The 13,886-nt window shown below is 38.1% G+C and overlaps 1 protein-coding gene across 6 annotated transcripts in view; it reads left to right on the top strand.

The window, feature by feature from the left end:
* slc23a2 (solute carrier family 23 member 2) overlaps window positions 1–13,886 on the top strand; it is a 94,559-nt gene that overhangs the window by 66,524 nt on the left and 14,149 nt on the right. For all 6 annotated transcript variants that reach the window (XM_057831346.1, XM_057831345.1, XM_057831343.1 and 3 more), the window contains 3 exons: window positions 2,577–2,758; window positions 6,575–6,695; window positions 13,535–13,691. In XM_057831346.1, the coding sequence (XP_057687329.1) occupies window positions 2,577–2,758; window positions 6,575–6,695; window positions 13,535–13,691 (460 nt within the window). The remainder of the gene's footprint in view (window positions 1–2,576; window positions 2,759–6,574; window positions 6,696–13,534; window positions 13,692–13,886) is intronic.

Raw genomic sequence — 13,886 nt, 5'->3', positions numbered from 1 at the left:
TCAGGCTGGGCATGTCCCCAGACTTCAATCCTAACCTCTGAGGTTTCCTCAAATGGAACATACAGGGTGACCCAAAAAAAAGTTTACACTCAGTTGACTGCTTGTTTAAAAGCCATTGAAACATATCTAAATAGGTTGTCATGCTTAAGTGATTTATTAAGGTCACTCAGTGCAGCTGGTAATCTCTCGTCTCTACAATTCCTGTGCTTCTGCTGAAAATGAAGAAAACTTTTGCTGTACCTGAATTGCTGCGTGCCGGTCCGACACCTACTGAGATTGCAGCAAATCTGAGAATATCCAGATGTGCAGTCTACAAAGTTAAAAAGAAGCTGAAAGATACTGGAACAGCCTCACGAAAACCTGGGTCTGGAAGTGCCCGATCCGTGGGGACCAAAAAGTTGATTGACAAGGTGATATGTGGCCACCCAGAGTCCAGATCTCAATCCCCTTGATTAGGGCTGGGCGATATGGCCTTAAGTACGTATCACGATAAATTGAGCAGATTTACCTCGATAACGATAAATGACGATAAATTCGCCCAAGCAAACTGTTATATAATTTGAAAATTTGAATCAATGCATGGAATACAAATTAAGTTTCTCATTAAATTTATTTACCAGCTTTCAATTTAACTATTGCACATGCAGTCTAAACATTAAGTATTAAAATAAATCTTGTAAACAATAAGAATTCTTGTGTGAACATTTATAACAGCTTGTATGACTTGAAAAATATCATCACTTGAATTTCATTAAATTCATTCCGCATTGTTATACACTAGATAGTGGCATACGTTTAGATATTTAGAATAGATACAAATACGACACATCCACCCGCCCCCCAGAAATTATACTTAATTAAAAAATAAAATGTTTCACAAACCTTTCCTTTCTTTTATTCGGCTCAATTATTTACCTCTTATGATTTTGGAAATCCTTACAGTATGCAATAAGTAATATTCCTGTTCCCAAGCACTGTGCTTACTGTACTGTAATTTTTACAAAAAATAAACAATACATAGTTACTCCCCGTCATCTAGGACGGGCCACTTACAAGACTAGCACTGTCGTGTATTACAAATACTGCTTTGAACACATCTTCACAGACAAAAGCAATGACACAGGCTTAAAGAGGTCAACTTTAATTGTGTAAATCACACTTAATAACGACACGATCTCCTGGTTGAAATAGACGACATCCACTTAATTCTATTGAAGATATGTAATGCTGAGGCAATTTGTCAACTTTACTTTTTAAAAAAACGTGCACTGTTTATCCAGTAGATGGGGCTCTTGCAGTGTGTCAAACAGTGATTCAATTTAGGGCAATTGTCTTAAAAGTGGTTCATTGTTTCAGAAAGCCTCGGTTTTTCCATCCCTATCTGGAACCCATCAAAAGTTTACTTAATGTCGGGTGAAAGTTTGGCGAAGCCAACTTAAGCCCGACCATCCCGTTTACTTGTAGCGTTAGCCGCTAGCGTTAGCTGCTAGCGTTAGCCTACCGGGCTTCTGTTTGATTGGCTTCCTGAAAACCATGTGACTCCAAACGTAAGCACACTGTCTGCTTTCTTAAAGGGGAATGAACATAGCCGAACAACACAGAGTCAAAGCGGGATGAAAAGACTATATTTTCTTCTTTTATTAAATTACCGAATTTACCGACATGGTCAAAATTACGTTGGTCATCGTGAAGAATTTCGGTAACGGTAAATTTTCGGTTTACCGCCCTGCTCTACCCTGGATTATAGCATATGGGCAACTGTGGAGGACAGTGCCTGTAAGAAGCCACAAACTTCTGTGGCAGCCTTGGAGAGGTCCATTGTTAGATCTTGGGAAAAGATGACAGCATCCTACATAAATAAGACCTGTCAAGCGTTCCGCAGGCGCCTGGAAGCTGTTGTGACACTTAAGGGAGGACACATTGAAAAATAGAGTGTACTGTACATGTTCTTTACAATAATGTATAATTTGTGATTAAATTCTAATTCTAAACTGAATAAACATGGCATTTAAGTTGTATTATGGCAGTGTAAACTTTTTTTTGGGTCACCCTATAGAGGAGCGCAACGATCTAACCCTAAGTTCTGGTGAACCCCATGCCCAAGAGAGTGAACTCAGTACTGTACTGGAAAATAATGTCAGCTGCACAGACTATTAACACTTTGGGCATTTTCACTTAGGGGTGTACTCACATTTGTTGCCAGTGATTTAGACGTTATAATGGCTGTATTTTGAGTTATTTTAAGGGAACAATACATTTCCACTGTTATAGAAGCTGTAAACTGACTACTTTTCATAATCGGATCTTCAGTGTTGTCCCATGAAAAACTACTGTATAATTGAATATCTGCAGAAAGGTAAGGTATGTAAGGTGTGTACTCACTTTTATTAGATATTGTACATGAAAGTTTGTCAGACCAAGGTGAATGATCAACTCAGACAAAGCCTGTTAGAATATAAAGGCAAAAGAAAGAAAAAAATTAAAGCAAAAATGGCTTTTTTCAGTTAAATGGTGCTGCTTTCATTCACATATATGAAAAGTTTGTTAACTGGGTATTATTCTTTTATTCTTTTCAGATCCAAGGGGCAATAATCGTGTCATCACTGGTGGAGGTGTGTATCGGAGCGCTGGGTCTACCTGGGCTCCTCTTAAAGTATATTGGACCTCTGACCATCACCCCCACTGTTGCCCTCATCGGCCTGTCCGGTTTCCAGGCGGCAGGGGAGAGGGCGGGAAAACACTGGGGCATTGCTATGCTGTAAGTTCAGATGTTTTTACTTTTCTATTTCAACTGCAAGGGGCTGGCAGTGAATCATCTGCAAGCTCTACTGCTGCATTCAGACCAAAGTTAAACCGTAGCGCAATAACGCACTACACCAAGCAGTTTTGTGTTCCGGTTCGTGTAACTTAAAAATAAGTAATATAATGACTTCAATCTTGTAATTCTATGACTTCTTTCTCCTAATATTACTTCAATACTACACACAAAGTAGTTTTGTGTTGACACAGACCTTACGTTGCCAAAAGTCGAGCCCGTGAAACCAAACAATGTCCGGTTCAAGTAATGTGAAAATAGGCAACAAAACGACTTTAATATCGTGATATTGTGACTTTTCTATTGTAATATCACGATTTTAATCTTTTAATATGACAATGTTTGACTTAATTCTGGTAATATTACGACTTTTGGAATATCACAATATTCTGTACGACTTCATTCTTGTAATATTGTGACTTTAATCTCATACTTTTTTCTCCTAAAATTATGTAAATCTCCCAATATCACGACAAAAGTAATTTTGTGATGACACAGACCATATCTCGCCAAAAGTCGAGCAAGTGAAACCAAACAACTCTGTTAATTTAAAAAAATGAGCAGTAAAACGACTTTAATATCGTACTGTTACAACTATTGTCTATATTTTTTTAATCTCGTATTTTTCTCTCGTAATGTCACGATCTTTAAATATTACAATTTATAATTTCAATCTCGTAATATTACGACTATTCTTTTTCTTTCTTTGGACATTTGTCGACTGGATGTTTGGGAAGTTTCCTGCCCCGGGAACTTATGTAACATGAAAGAGAAAACACATTTCATTGGCTGCTTCCTCGTTGTTGCTGAAATCTGTTGCAGAAAGATAAACCCAGCCATCTTGTCTGCGGTGCAAAAATTCATCGCGGTCTATCTGATCAAGCTGGAGACAACACCTCATGCATGTTGCGAGGCCTTTGTCGCCCTCTCACATGCTTGCACATTGACTTTGTATGGAAACCCATTGCTCGAATAGAAAAAACAAAGTCATTGTGAACGCAGCGTACCGATTCAAATGGATTGGGCCGCTATAATCATCAGTGACAGCCTATTAGTTAATTGTCCCTTCCTTTCTATTTCTCAGGTGTTCAATCTTGTTGATATTTCTGTCTCTGGGGACTTTTTGTGTTTACTAGGGCTGTCAAAATTATCGCGTTAACGGGCGGTAATTAATTTTTAAAATTAATCACGTTAAAATATTTAACGCAATTAACGCATGCGCGGAACGACCCACTCAAGCATTGCCGCCGAACAGACTACAATGGCGCCGTTTGAAGTATATTGAGAGCTAAGGGCAGAGACAAGCAAGTGGAGTGGACGCAGGTGTTACCGGCACCCGGCAAGGGGGCCACTGTTATTTTCAATGTGACCGGCATTGTCAGATTGAGCAGTGAGGAAGAAAGTGGTCGAGCGAGAGAGTAGAGAACGTGCGCAGTTAGCGCAGGCCCAAGTGCTGCGTCCCCTACATGCTTTTGTTTTGTTAATAAAAGTACCCACAAAAAGCCATCCAACGCCTCTCGGTATTTATATGTACGCCGCAGTCTTCCTCAGGAGGAAATCGGACGAACCGAGCCAACAGACGACAACGAGCAAACATGAAACGCCGGTCCATAGCACCGCCAATTACCAAGAAGGGCGAATTGGTAACGCAGGCATTTATTGGAGCCGCGCTATTTAATAGAATAAGCGGTGGCATCTCTTCCACAACTGTTATAACTATTGTGGCAAGTGACTTGGGGAAGAATAACTGGAGATAATCTTTTTCTTAACACCATGTATAGTAAATAACGCAGAGAAGATATACCATTTGCAGCAACCACTGTGACTCATGGTTGATCAAATTCCCATCATGCATTTGGGCAGTTAAGAACATTAAGTCGCTACTGTATCATTTAGTGAAAGCACAACAAAAATAATATTCCTATCTCTCAAAAATAAAATAATGTTCACAAAAAGAAAAGCGCTCAATGCAAAGAGATCTGGCATTCCCAATCAAAATAGCTATGCAAAATAATACTCTATTCAAACATTAAGTTTAGCTCAACAAATTCACTAGATGGCAATATTAAGTCACAATATACAAACTATCAAAATTACTATAACTTGTACTGACATTTATCTTTTAAGAATTACAAGTCTTTCTATCCGTGGATCCCTTTCACAGACAGAATGTTAATGTTAATGCCGTCTTGTGGATTTATTGTTATAATAAACAAATACAGTACTTATGTACAGTATCTTTCCATTCCAACAATAATTTACAGAAAAATAAGGCATATTTTAGAGGTGGTTTGAATTGCGATTAATTACGATTAATTAATTTTTAAGCTGTGATTAACTCGATTAAAAATTGTAATCGTTTGACAGCCCTGGTGTTTACTAAACCTCTAATCCTCTTCACAAAATGACAGCTAATTGAAGAGGACCCAAGTTAAGCATTTGTGGCATGACTTTGGATTTTAGATTAGTTCACCCTGTTCATATCAGAGGTGTCAAATGTAAGGGCTGGAGGCGGCCCATCAGGGGGTCCAATCAACAGGAAGCAGCTCAGAAATGCCCCAAAAATCAACAGGAAAAGATGATTTTTCAGGAAGTGACACATAAGTACCTTATAATGACTTGGAACTGTAGATTTGTGCACCACTGCACTAGGCTTACTTTAGTGTCCGGAGTCACATTCATTGATTCACCCCCTCACAGTCAAAATGGATTGGACGTCTACTGTCGTCAATGGCAGCCAATGAATCAACAAAGAAGTGACCCAAAAATTGCCCCTAAACAAACAGGAAGTAACCTGGAAATGCACCAAAATCAACAGAATGTGACCAATGAACAAGAAGGGGGGGCCTGCAGATGCCTTAAAATCAACAGAAAATTATCCAAAATGTACAGGAAGTGACCCTTAAGTATCTTAGAAATTACAAAGAAGTCACACAAAAATTAACTCTTTGGCTTCCATTGACAACAATAGACGTCCAATTCACTTAAACTGTGAGAACTGGCTGTGAATGCTCATCTTTCATTGGCATTGATGGCGCTAGCTGTCCAATCTAATTTTGACTGGGAGGGGCGAATGAACAAACTAGATTTCCAATCCATTTTTGTCTAGTCTAAGTTGCCAAAGGCAGCCAGTGAGTTAAATTATTTTGTCCAAAATAGACATGAAGCTAATTGTCATAATTGTGGCCGGCGAACAAAATTGAGTTTGACACCCTGAACTATACCATGTGTCATCTGTACTTTGATATCAATTTAAATAGCACAGAATTTGCTTCGCTTTGGTAGTACTGTATTAACCTATTTTAGTGGTCAAATCAATTAAAGTAAAGAAGTAACTCAAAAAGAATGTGCCCAAATCGTTACGCAATATTTCAACAACAACAACAAAAAAACATAAAAACAAACTCCAACATGGACATGTGTTGTACAAACCGTGACTTTTATTTTTATTTTTTTATTTTTTTTTAAATTTCATGTTTTACAAGCAATGTGACCACCACGCCTCAGTCCACTGTGTTGATTCAATTCAGCAGCTGTAATTCAATTTTTAGTAAATATCAATGACATGAAACATTGAAATGGAAAAACTCCAGCTTAAACACGTGTCTACTTACTTTCAAGTTCGTTTGTGTCTCATTGTTTTAAATATTGTGTGCTGATTGTGGCACATTCTTTTTGAAACACCCTGCATGTAAGAATTTTCAGCAAGCAAAAAGCCTTGTCTTAAACTAATCAGGGATTTGTGTTTGCACTTTGTAGCACTATTTTCCTGGTGCTACTCTTTTCCCAGTATGCCCGAAATGTGCACTTCCCGTTGCCGGTCTACAAAGCTAAGAAAGGCTGGACATCCTACAGGCTGCAGGTGTTCAAAATGTTCCCAGTAAGTGCCCCCTCAAGTCAGGTTTGTTGCAATATGTAACAGCAAACCTCTTTTCTAACAGACTCCTTGCTTAAGCATTTTACCTCTTTTCTCATCTTATTACTAAATATTGCTGGGTGGTAGACATGTGCCGGTTACCGGTTTCACAGTTTACCGTGGTGTGAAAACGTCGCGGTTTCAAAACCACTAAAATTTTCCATCATACCTTAGTACGGTATTCGCTATTTTTCATGTGCCAAAATGCAGCCTAAGTGGCTTGGTGCGGCACCGCTCACCCCTTCCCGTTTGTTGCCGTGAGTGTCACTAAACAGCCAGCAAACCCAAAAACAAATCCTCCAAACACAAGGCGTACTTTTCTTCAATTTATTGAGCTCTCAAATCGTGGTGAAATATACAAATAAATACATTTAAAACGCTGTACAATTGTATTTTTCCACGTGTGATTTGGTTCAACAGGATAGCAGTAGCTCCATTAAAAAGTTTGCCAAAAACAAAACACACATTTTCCTTTCAAATTCAATATACAAACTAACTAAAACTTACAAAGACGAATGTTAGCCTAGGCTAAACTGGGAGAGCAGCTTCTTTTATGTCTCACAGCCGCTGAGTGAGAGAAAAGCTTGAATGCAGGGGGGAAAGAAAAAGAATCGCGTCAAAGATCGCTAATTGAGAGAGGAGGTCTGACTCCTCACTTTATTATTATTATTTTTTTTAGATGAAACCTTTCCTCAACAATATTTACATTTTAACTAATTTATAAAACTAACTCATACATTTTTAACTAACTTATGAATTCTTTGTTCTTTTTAACACAAAGGCATGGCATCATGTAGACTAGAGTTGACACAGTGGCTGAAAATGTCGAAACTTCACTTGAGCTTCCCCCCTCAAAAAAAAAGTCATACAGTATATATTTTTAATTTTATTTAGAAGTGTTTTTACTTTTTATAGCAATTATTTTGTTCTTACTCTAATATTGAGCAACTTGAGCTGTGGCTGTGGGTATAGTCTAGGTTCTATTTATTTTAATTTTATATAATATTTATTTTTTGTTAATTTATTTATTTTCACATTATATTCATGTTCCAATTTGCAAATATGTTTTGAAAAAATCCTGTTCAATGGATTTTTTTTTTTTTTTTTTTTTTTTAAACCCATGCATCTCAAAATTTTGGAGCTATAATTGCAATACTGTGATACCGTGAAACCGCGGTATTTTTGCTCACGGTTATCGTACCGTGAAAATCTCATACCGGCACATGCCTACTGGGTGGTGTTGTGTTGTTTATGGATCTAAATCAAGGCCAGACATGTTGTAATCTGAGAAATGTTGAAACTGAAAGTTGAAGGTTTGTTGTTGCATCTTCTTAAACATAAAAACAATTTGATATTTTGATATTTTCATGTTCAGATATTAACTTTTAGGTTTGTTATCTTTTTTTGACCTTCTGATTGTTTTCACTTTCAAATCTTATTTTATTTTTTTTTCCAGTTTCAAACTTGCGTGGCCTCAACCAAAAGCCTATCAAAGCATCAAAGATTTTGTCTTCAGGAAATGAGGGCACTTGGATAGTTATGACTTCACATCCTTTCCACCTTATTGTCTTGATATCTGTAAATGAAGCAATTCTAAGTTTGGGAAACACGTTTGCAAGTCATTCTGGTCGGGTTCGATGAGTATAAATGGGAAAATATGCCAGTTTGTTGACCTTTATCCAAAAAAAAAAAGGGAATGATTTGTCTGAAATCCCAACAACACAAATACAGTGGTTTGAATCATACAAAAGAAATGCTCTCTACTAATTAGATGCAGTGGAAATCAGGCTGAATAGCAGTAAGTGTTTAGCTTTTGAGATATATTACATAGAGATACATTTTTGTGTGCCTACGACTTAGGCAGGCTTTAGGTTTGCATGAGCTATACTCCATGCTTGCTTTCTAGAATGACTTGCAAAAAAGCCCTCCCCCTGCTCCCTTAGCTTTGCATTACTTTATTTACAGATGTCAAGAAAATAAAATGAAGAGTGTGGGGTCAAACGTTATCAAAGTGCCCATCACTTGGGGATGCTTTGATAGGCTCTCTGTCGAGACCACGCCATAACAAGGCTACTTAAAGTTTAAAGACCAAATGTGAAATAATTTCATAAAATGCCAAATAGGGTCACAATTAATGAAATTATACATTGTCCAACAAATAAAGCATGAAAAAAATAATTTATATGTTGTATATTTGACAAAATAAGCGCGTTTCTGAAGTTCTAGCCTGAAAGGGGACGGACCCGGAAGTGATACGTCACACCGAGAACAGCAATGGCAGCGCTCCACACGGCAGCCATACAAAGCCCTTCAAACAATAATTCAAACAGCGATATAAGCGATAGATCGAGCGCAAGTGAATAGATCCAAGTTTTTGAAGAGTTGGAGGAAGAGGAGGAGGTTGGAATTTTATGTTGGACCGTACATGTATTAGCCAGACGCTAATCAGGATACAAACAATGTGCCCAGACTACCTGACATGAAATGGAGACAAGACCCATCGAGATTACAAGATTGGTAAGATATAGGCTGTTATTATTTTTTTTATTTGAAGCATGTCAGGTAAATAAACCACTTACTATTGCCTTGGATAAAAGTTTTGACAAATCCCCGATCATGTTGTGGAATAAACAGTAGAACCTAGCGACGTTAGCTTTTATTTATCTGACATGTTTCGGCGAACACCTCCGCCTTTGGACCCTCTGACGAAGGCGGAAGTGTTCGCTGAAACGTCAGGTAAATAAACCACCTATCACTATTGCCTGGAATAAAAGAAAAGTTTTGACGAATTTATAAGTGTAGGCAAAATGAACTCAATACAACTATGATCGGGGATTGCCACGAGTAAGCTTTCTGCTAACGTCGCTAGCTTTTACTGTTCATTCAACAACACAATCAGGGTTTTGCCTCGCGTTACCTTTCGGTTAACGTCGCTACCTTCTACTGTTCATTCCACAACAGTTGGCAGCTCTGCTTTGACAAAGTCATCAGTCATCTATCCAAAAATCACACTTACTTTTTTGCAAATCCTTGATCATAAGCAGACCGGTTGAAGAACCAGGCGTCTTCGAAGTGTTTGTAGCAGAGAACACTACTCGATGATGGCGTGAAATTCATTCGCTTCGTGCGAACGAAAGATGTCAATTTACGTGCCCTGCTGTCCTTTGGCCACTCATACAACTTTTCTTTAGATTGAGAACAATACATCGCCACACACCACCGTGGCATCTTACCGAGAAGCAATGCAACAATACCGTTCTGTGGTGGACTTCCCTCGCAGTTCTCTGTGTGACGTAATTTCCGAAGATTGTCGAAGAAAAGCATTTTCGTTGTCAAGGGCGTTGCCATGGGTTAAACAAATAATCTGGAAAGGTTGCGTTAAAAATAATAACGAAAATATGCTTAGAATTGTTTAGCCATTGATATTACCGTAATTTCCCGAATATAACGCGCACTTTTTTCCCCCAAAATCAACTTGTAAACTCATGGTGCGCATTATAAACGGGTACATGGATGGAGACAGAAATATATATGTATTACATATATATATAAACCGATTTTTTTTCATTGACACGGCCACGTTGTGTTGAAGAAACGTATGCGGCGACCCGTTGCCGACCATTACGGTACGTGACGTCACCGTTTTGTTTCGGTAATACTTCACTCTAATCGGCCGAATGATTTCATCTGTGTTAAATTCTGCTTTTTTCACTCTTCATAAAGCACAGAATTTAGTTTCTTAAACTCATTTGAGTCGACGTTTATTGCAGCTCCGCAATTCGGACCCTAACAAATGTAAGGACACACACTTTCAATTCAATTCAATTTTATTTGTATAGCCCACAATCACAACAGAGGTCTCAAAGGGCTTTACAGAGGCAATATGATGCACAATTAGAAATGAAGCAACAAAGATTAATAGATACAGTCCAAGTCCTGGGTATCCCCTATCCTAAGACCCTCCATGCCGGCAAGGAAAAACTCCAAAAACTCCAGAGTCAATTGGGAGAAAAATGAGAAACCTTGGGGAGTACCACAGTCAGGAGAGATCCACTCCCAGGACGGATAGACAGGAACCCCAGAACGGCTAATGGGAATTAGCAAGCGAAATTGTAGTCCGTAAAAATACAGTGGAGTAAAGGAGCAAGAAGAGGTCCCTCTGGTCAGATGAGACGGGGGTAGCAGCGAGGACGTCAATCCAGCCAGGGGTCCGGATAGTCAGGAGGCTGCAGCTGAAAAATAGCCCCTCCCCAGAGGGGAGGGGGGAAAGGGGACACCGGGTGACTAGTGATGAAGAGACTAGACAACTAGATATTAACATTGGAAAATAGAAATAAAGTAAGACAAGTGGTAGGTAGAGTAAGAAAAGGAGATAGAACTCAGCGGCTGTACTGCCCCCAGCATTATAGCTTCTAGTGCAGCTTAAACTAAACTGTGAGTCTACTCCGACTTCAACTAGCCTAACCATAAGCTTTGTCGAATAGGAACGTTTTTAATCTAATCTTAAATGTGCAGACTGTCTCGGCTTCTTTAATACTAGCTGGAAGCTGATTCCATAAAACAGGGGCTTGGTGGCTAAAGGCTCTAGCTCCGACAGTACTTTTATAAACCGTGGGAACTACCAGTAGTAGTAGTACACTTCTAATGTCCGTCAACTATATCGGTCCCTCGGGAAACTCAAACCCAAATAACAATAGTTCCTTTTGTTACTGTCGAGTTGACATCTATGAGCTCTCACGGATTTCCGACTTACGTTCTCACTTTCATTTTACCGTATCAATCCATGGAAGAAACATTTATTCATCATGAGGAAACGAGCAAGTTATACAGCAGCCTTTAAAAGAAAAGTCACATCTGTTTTGTTTTCTCCTAGATTCTGGTAAGTTGGAGAAGTTGTCAAATCATATTATTACCGTAAATATTGTCAGTTTACGGTAATGTTTTGAACTACCAATGTGCTATGCTTGTGCTGTGTTTCACCAGTCAGTAAAATGACATCTCTGTATCTGTACACAAGCTCTGTTTTCTTCTAAAATTAGGGTGCGCGTTATAAACGGGTACAATAATTTTCCCTAGATTTTACAAGTAAATTTGGGGTGCGCATTATACACGGGTGCGCCTTATATTCGGGAAATTACGGTATTCAAAAACATGGTTGGCCAACCTTACTTCACATTTGGTCTTTTAAACTGAAAAAGAAAAAAAAAGATCTGATAGTGGGGGAAAAATATTTTGAAGGTGAAAAAAAAACTGAAAAGATTTTAAAGTGAAGAAATCTAAAGTTGAAAAAAGAACATGAAAATGAAAATATCAATCCTGCGACTGAAAAAAAAAACGTGTTTTTATGTTTTAAAAGATTCAAGAACAAACTTTCAACATTCGTTTTTTTTCAATCTTTTTTTTCTTCAGATAACAATATTTTTGTCCTTGACTTATATTCATAGTTGAGGTTTTTCTCAGTCCTGCCACCAATGTAGTGTGTCTTCTTCCACCTATTTGTCGTAAAGTGAAGCAATAGTACTAGTATACAAATAAAACATGACAAAAGGTGATTTTTATTTTGACAAGCACAAAAGGGTGACTTGAAAGCAATAATTCATACCCTTTAATAGTTATTTTTTTCTTTCGACTTTAAATCTGACTAGAATACAAGGTTAAATAGTAATGGCCTGTGATTGTCTACTCTACACGACACTACAGCCTCAAATTTGTAGTTATTTAAGAAGTGAATGCTAGTACTGTATTACTTCAGGCAGGGGGCCGTAAACTATGACAAACTGTATTTTATTTTTCTGTCACATAACTGTATTAGGGGTGTGCCATCTTAGGCACCCCACGATTCAATTCGATTCGATTACGATTCAGGGTGCTTCGATTCGATTATTGAACGATGATCACGGTTATCGCGATTATCGCTATCATCGATGCATCGTGCATTACTAGTTCATACAGTAGTCAAACAAATTTATGTCCATTACTTATCTAATATATCCTAATGATTCAAAGGAACGATGGAAACATGCCAATACAACAAAAAGCTGCCCTTAAGCTTCTTTTTTATTATTTTTCAAGAAAGTCCAAATACATTAACCATGTTAAAAGGAGTACTTATTTCTCTCAACAATACAATAAAATTTACACAGTTGCAATGAATTCAGCATTTTCTGGAAACAGTGTCTTTAGAAATAAGACTTCTTTTAATTAATATACTTTGTTTTCACAGATTTCTGTACTATTTCGCATGTTTGTAGTGTTACCACTGTACTTAATAATGGTTTTACACGATCTGCATATGAAATACACGTTAGCTAATTAGCTTAGCGCTCGGCGCTAACTATTAACATCTCAAAAACAACAAAAATAAAGGCTAAACAGTACAAGAAGGTTTGTGTACTCACCTCTTATAGATGCACACGGGTCCTAGCAACTTATTCAGTACATTTCATCGAAAATAATTGTTTTTGAACCTTTATAAATCGTAATCAAATCGTCACGTCTTGAATCGCGATGCATGTAATAATCGATTTTTTGGAACTCCTCTAGTCTGTATATCAATTCATAGATTTTGTTGTATCTACTTGAAAACGGCAAGATGTTGGCTACTTTTTTATTGACTCTCATTAGAATGTTGCACTCTACCTAAATAATACAGGAGTTACTTAAGTTTCATTTCTATTCACCTCTGAAAAAATAGCTATTGCAATTTCCTCCCAACAGCTTAGAGTAAAAATGTTACATGCACAGACTTTATAACTTGAGGTTATAATGAGTTTGATTGCCTTTTTCATTTGATTTGAACCCAGATCATCATGGCCATCCTTGTGTCATGGTTCCTATGCTTCATCTTCACGGTGACTGATGTTTTTCCGCCCGAAAAGGGCAAATATGGCTTTTACGCCCGCACGGATGCCCGCCAAGGAATCTTATCGGCTGCACCCTGGTTCAAGATTCCTTATCCATGTGAGTGTGTCCTCCTAAGTCACCGGCTATAGTGTTAACACTAGGAGACCCATGGGTTTTGGTGCTTCGATATCGTATGTTCTAAATCAAGGATGTCCTGTTGGCCCCATCATGTACAAAAAAAAAGGGGGGGGGGGGGGCACTCGACCCTGTTAGTCTGGGTTATTTGTCTGTTGACCCCTTTGTTAATTGAGT

The sequence above is a fragment of the Corythoichthys intestinalis genome, chromosome 3 (assembly GCF_030265065.1).
Source record: "Corythoichthys intestinalis isolate RoL2023-P3 chromosome 3, ASM3026506v1, whole genome shotgun sequence".
Taxonomy (NCBI): domain Eukaryota; kingdom Metazoa; phylum Chordata; class Actinopteri; order Syngnathiformes; family Syngnathidae; genus Corythoichthys; species Corythoichthys intestinalis.
This window is presented reverse-complemented; position numbering and strand designations above follow the sequence as displayed.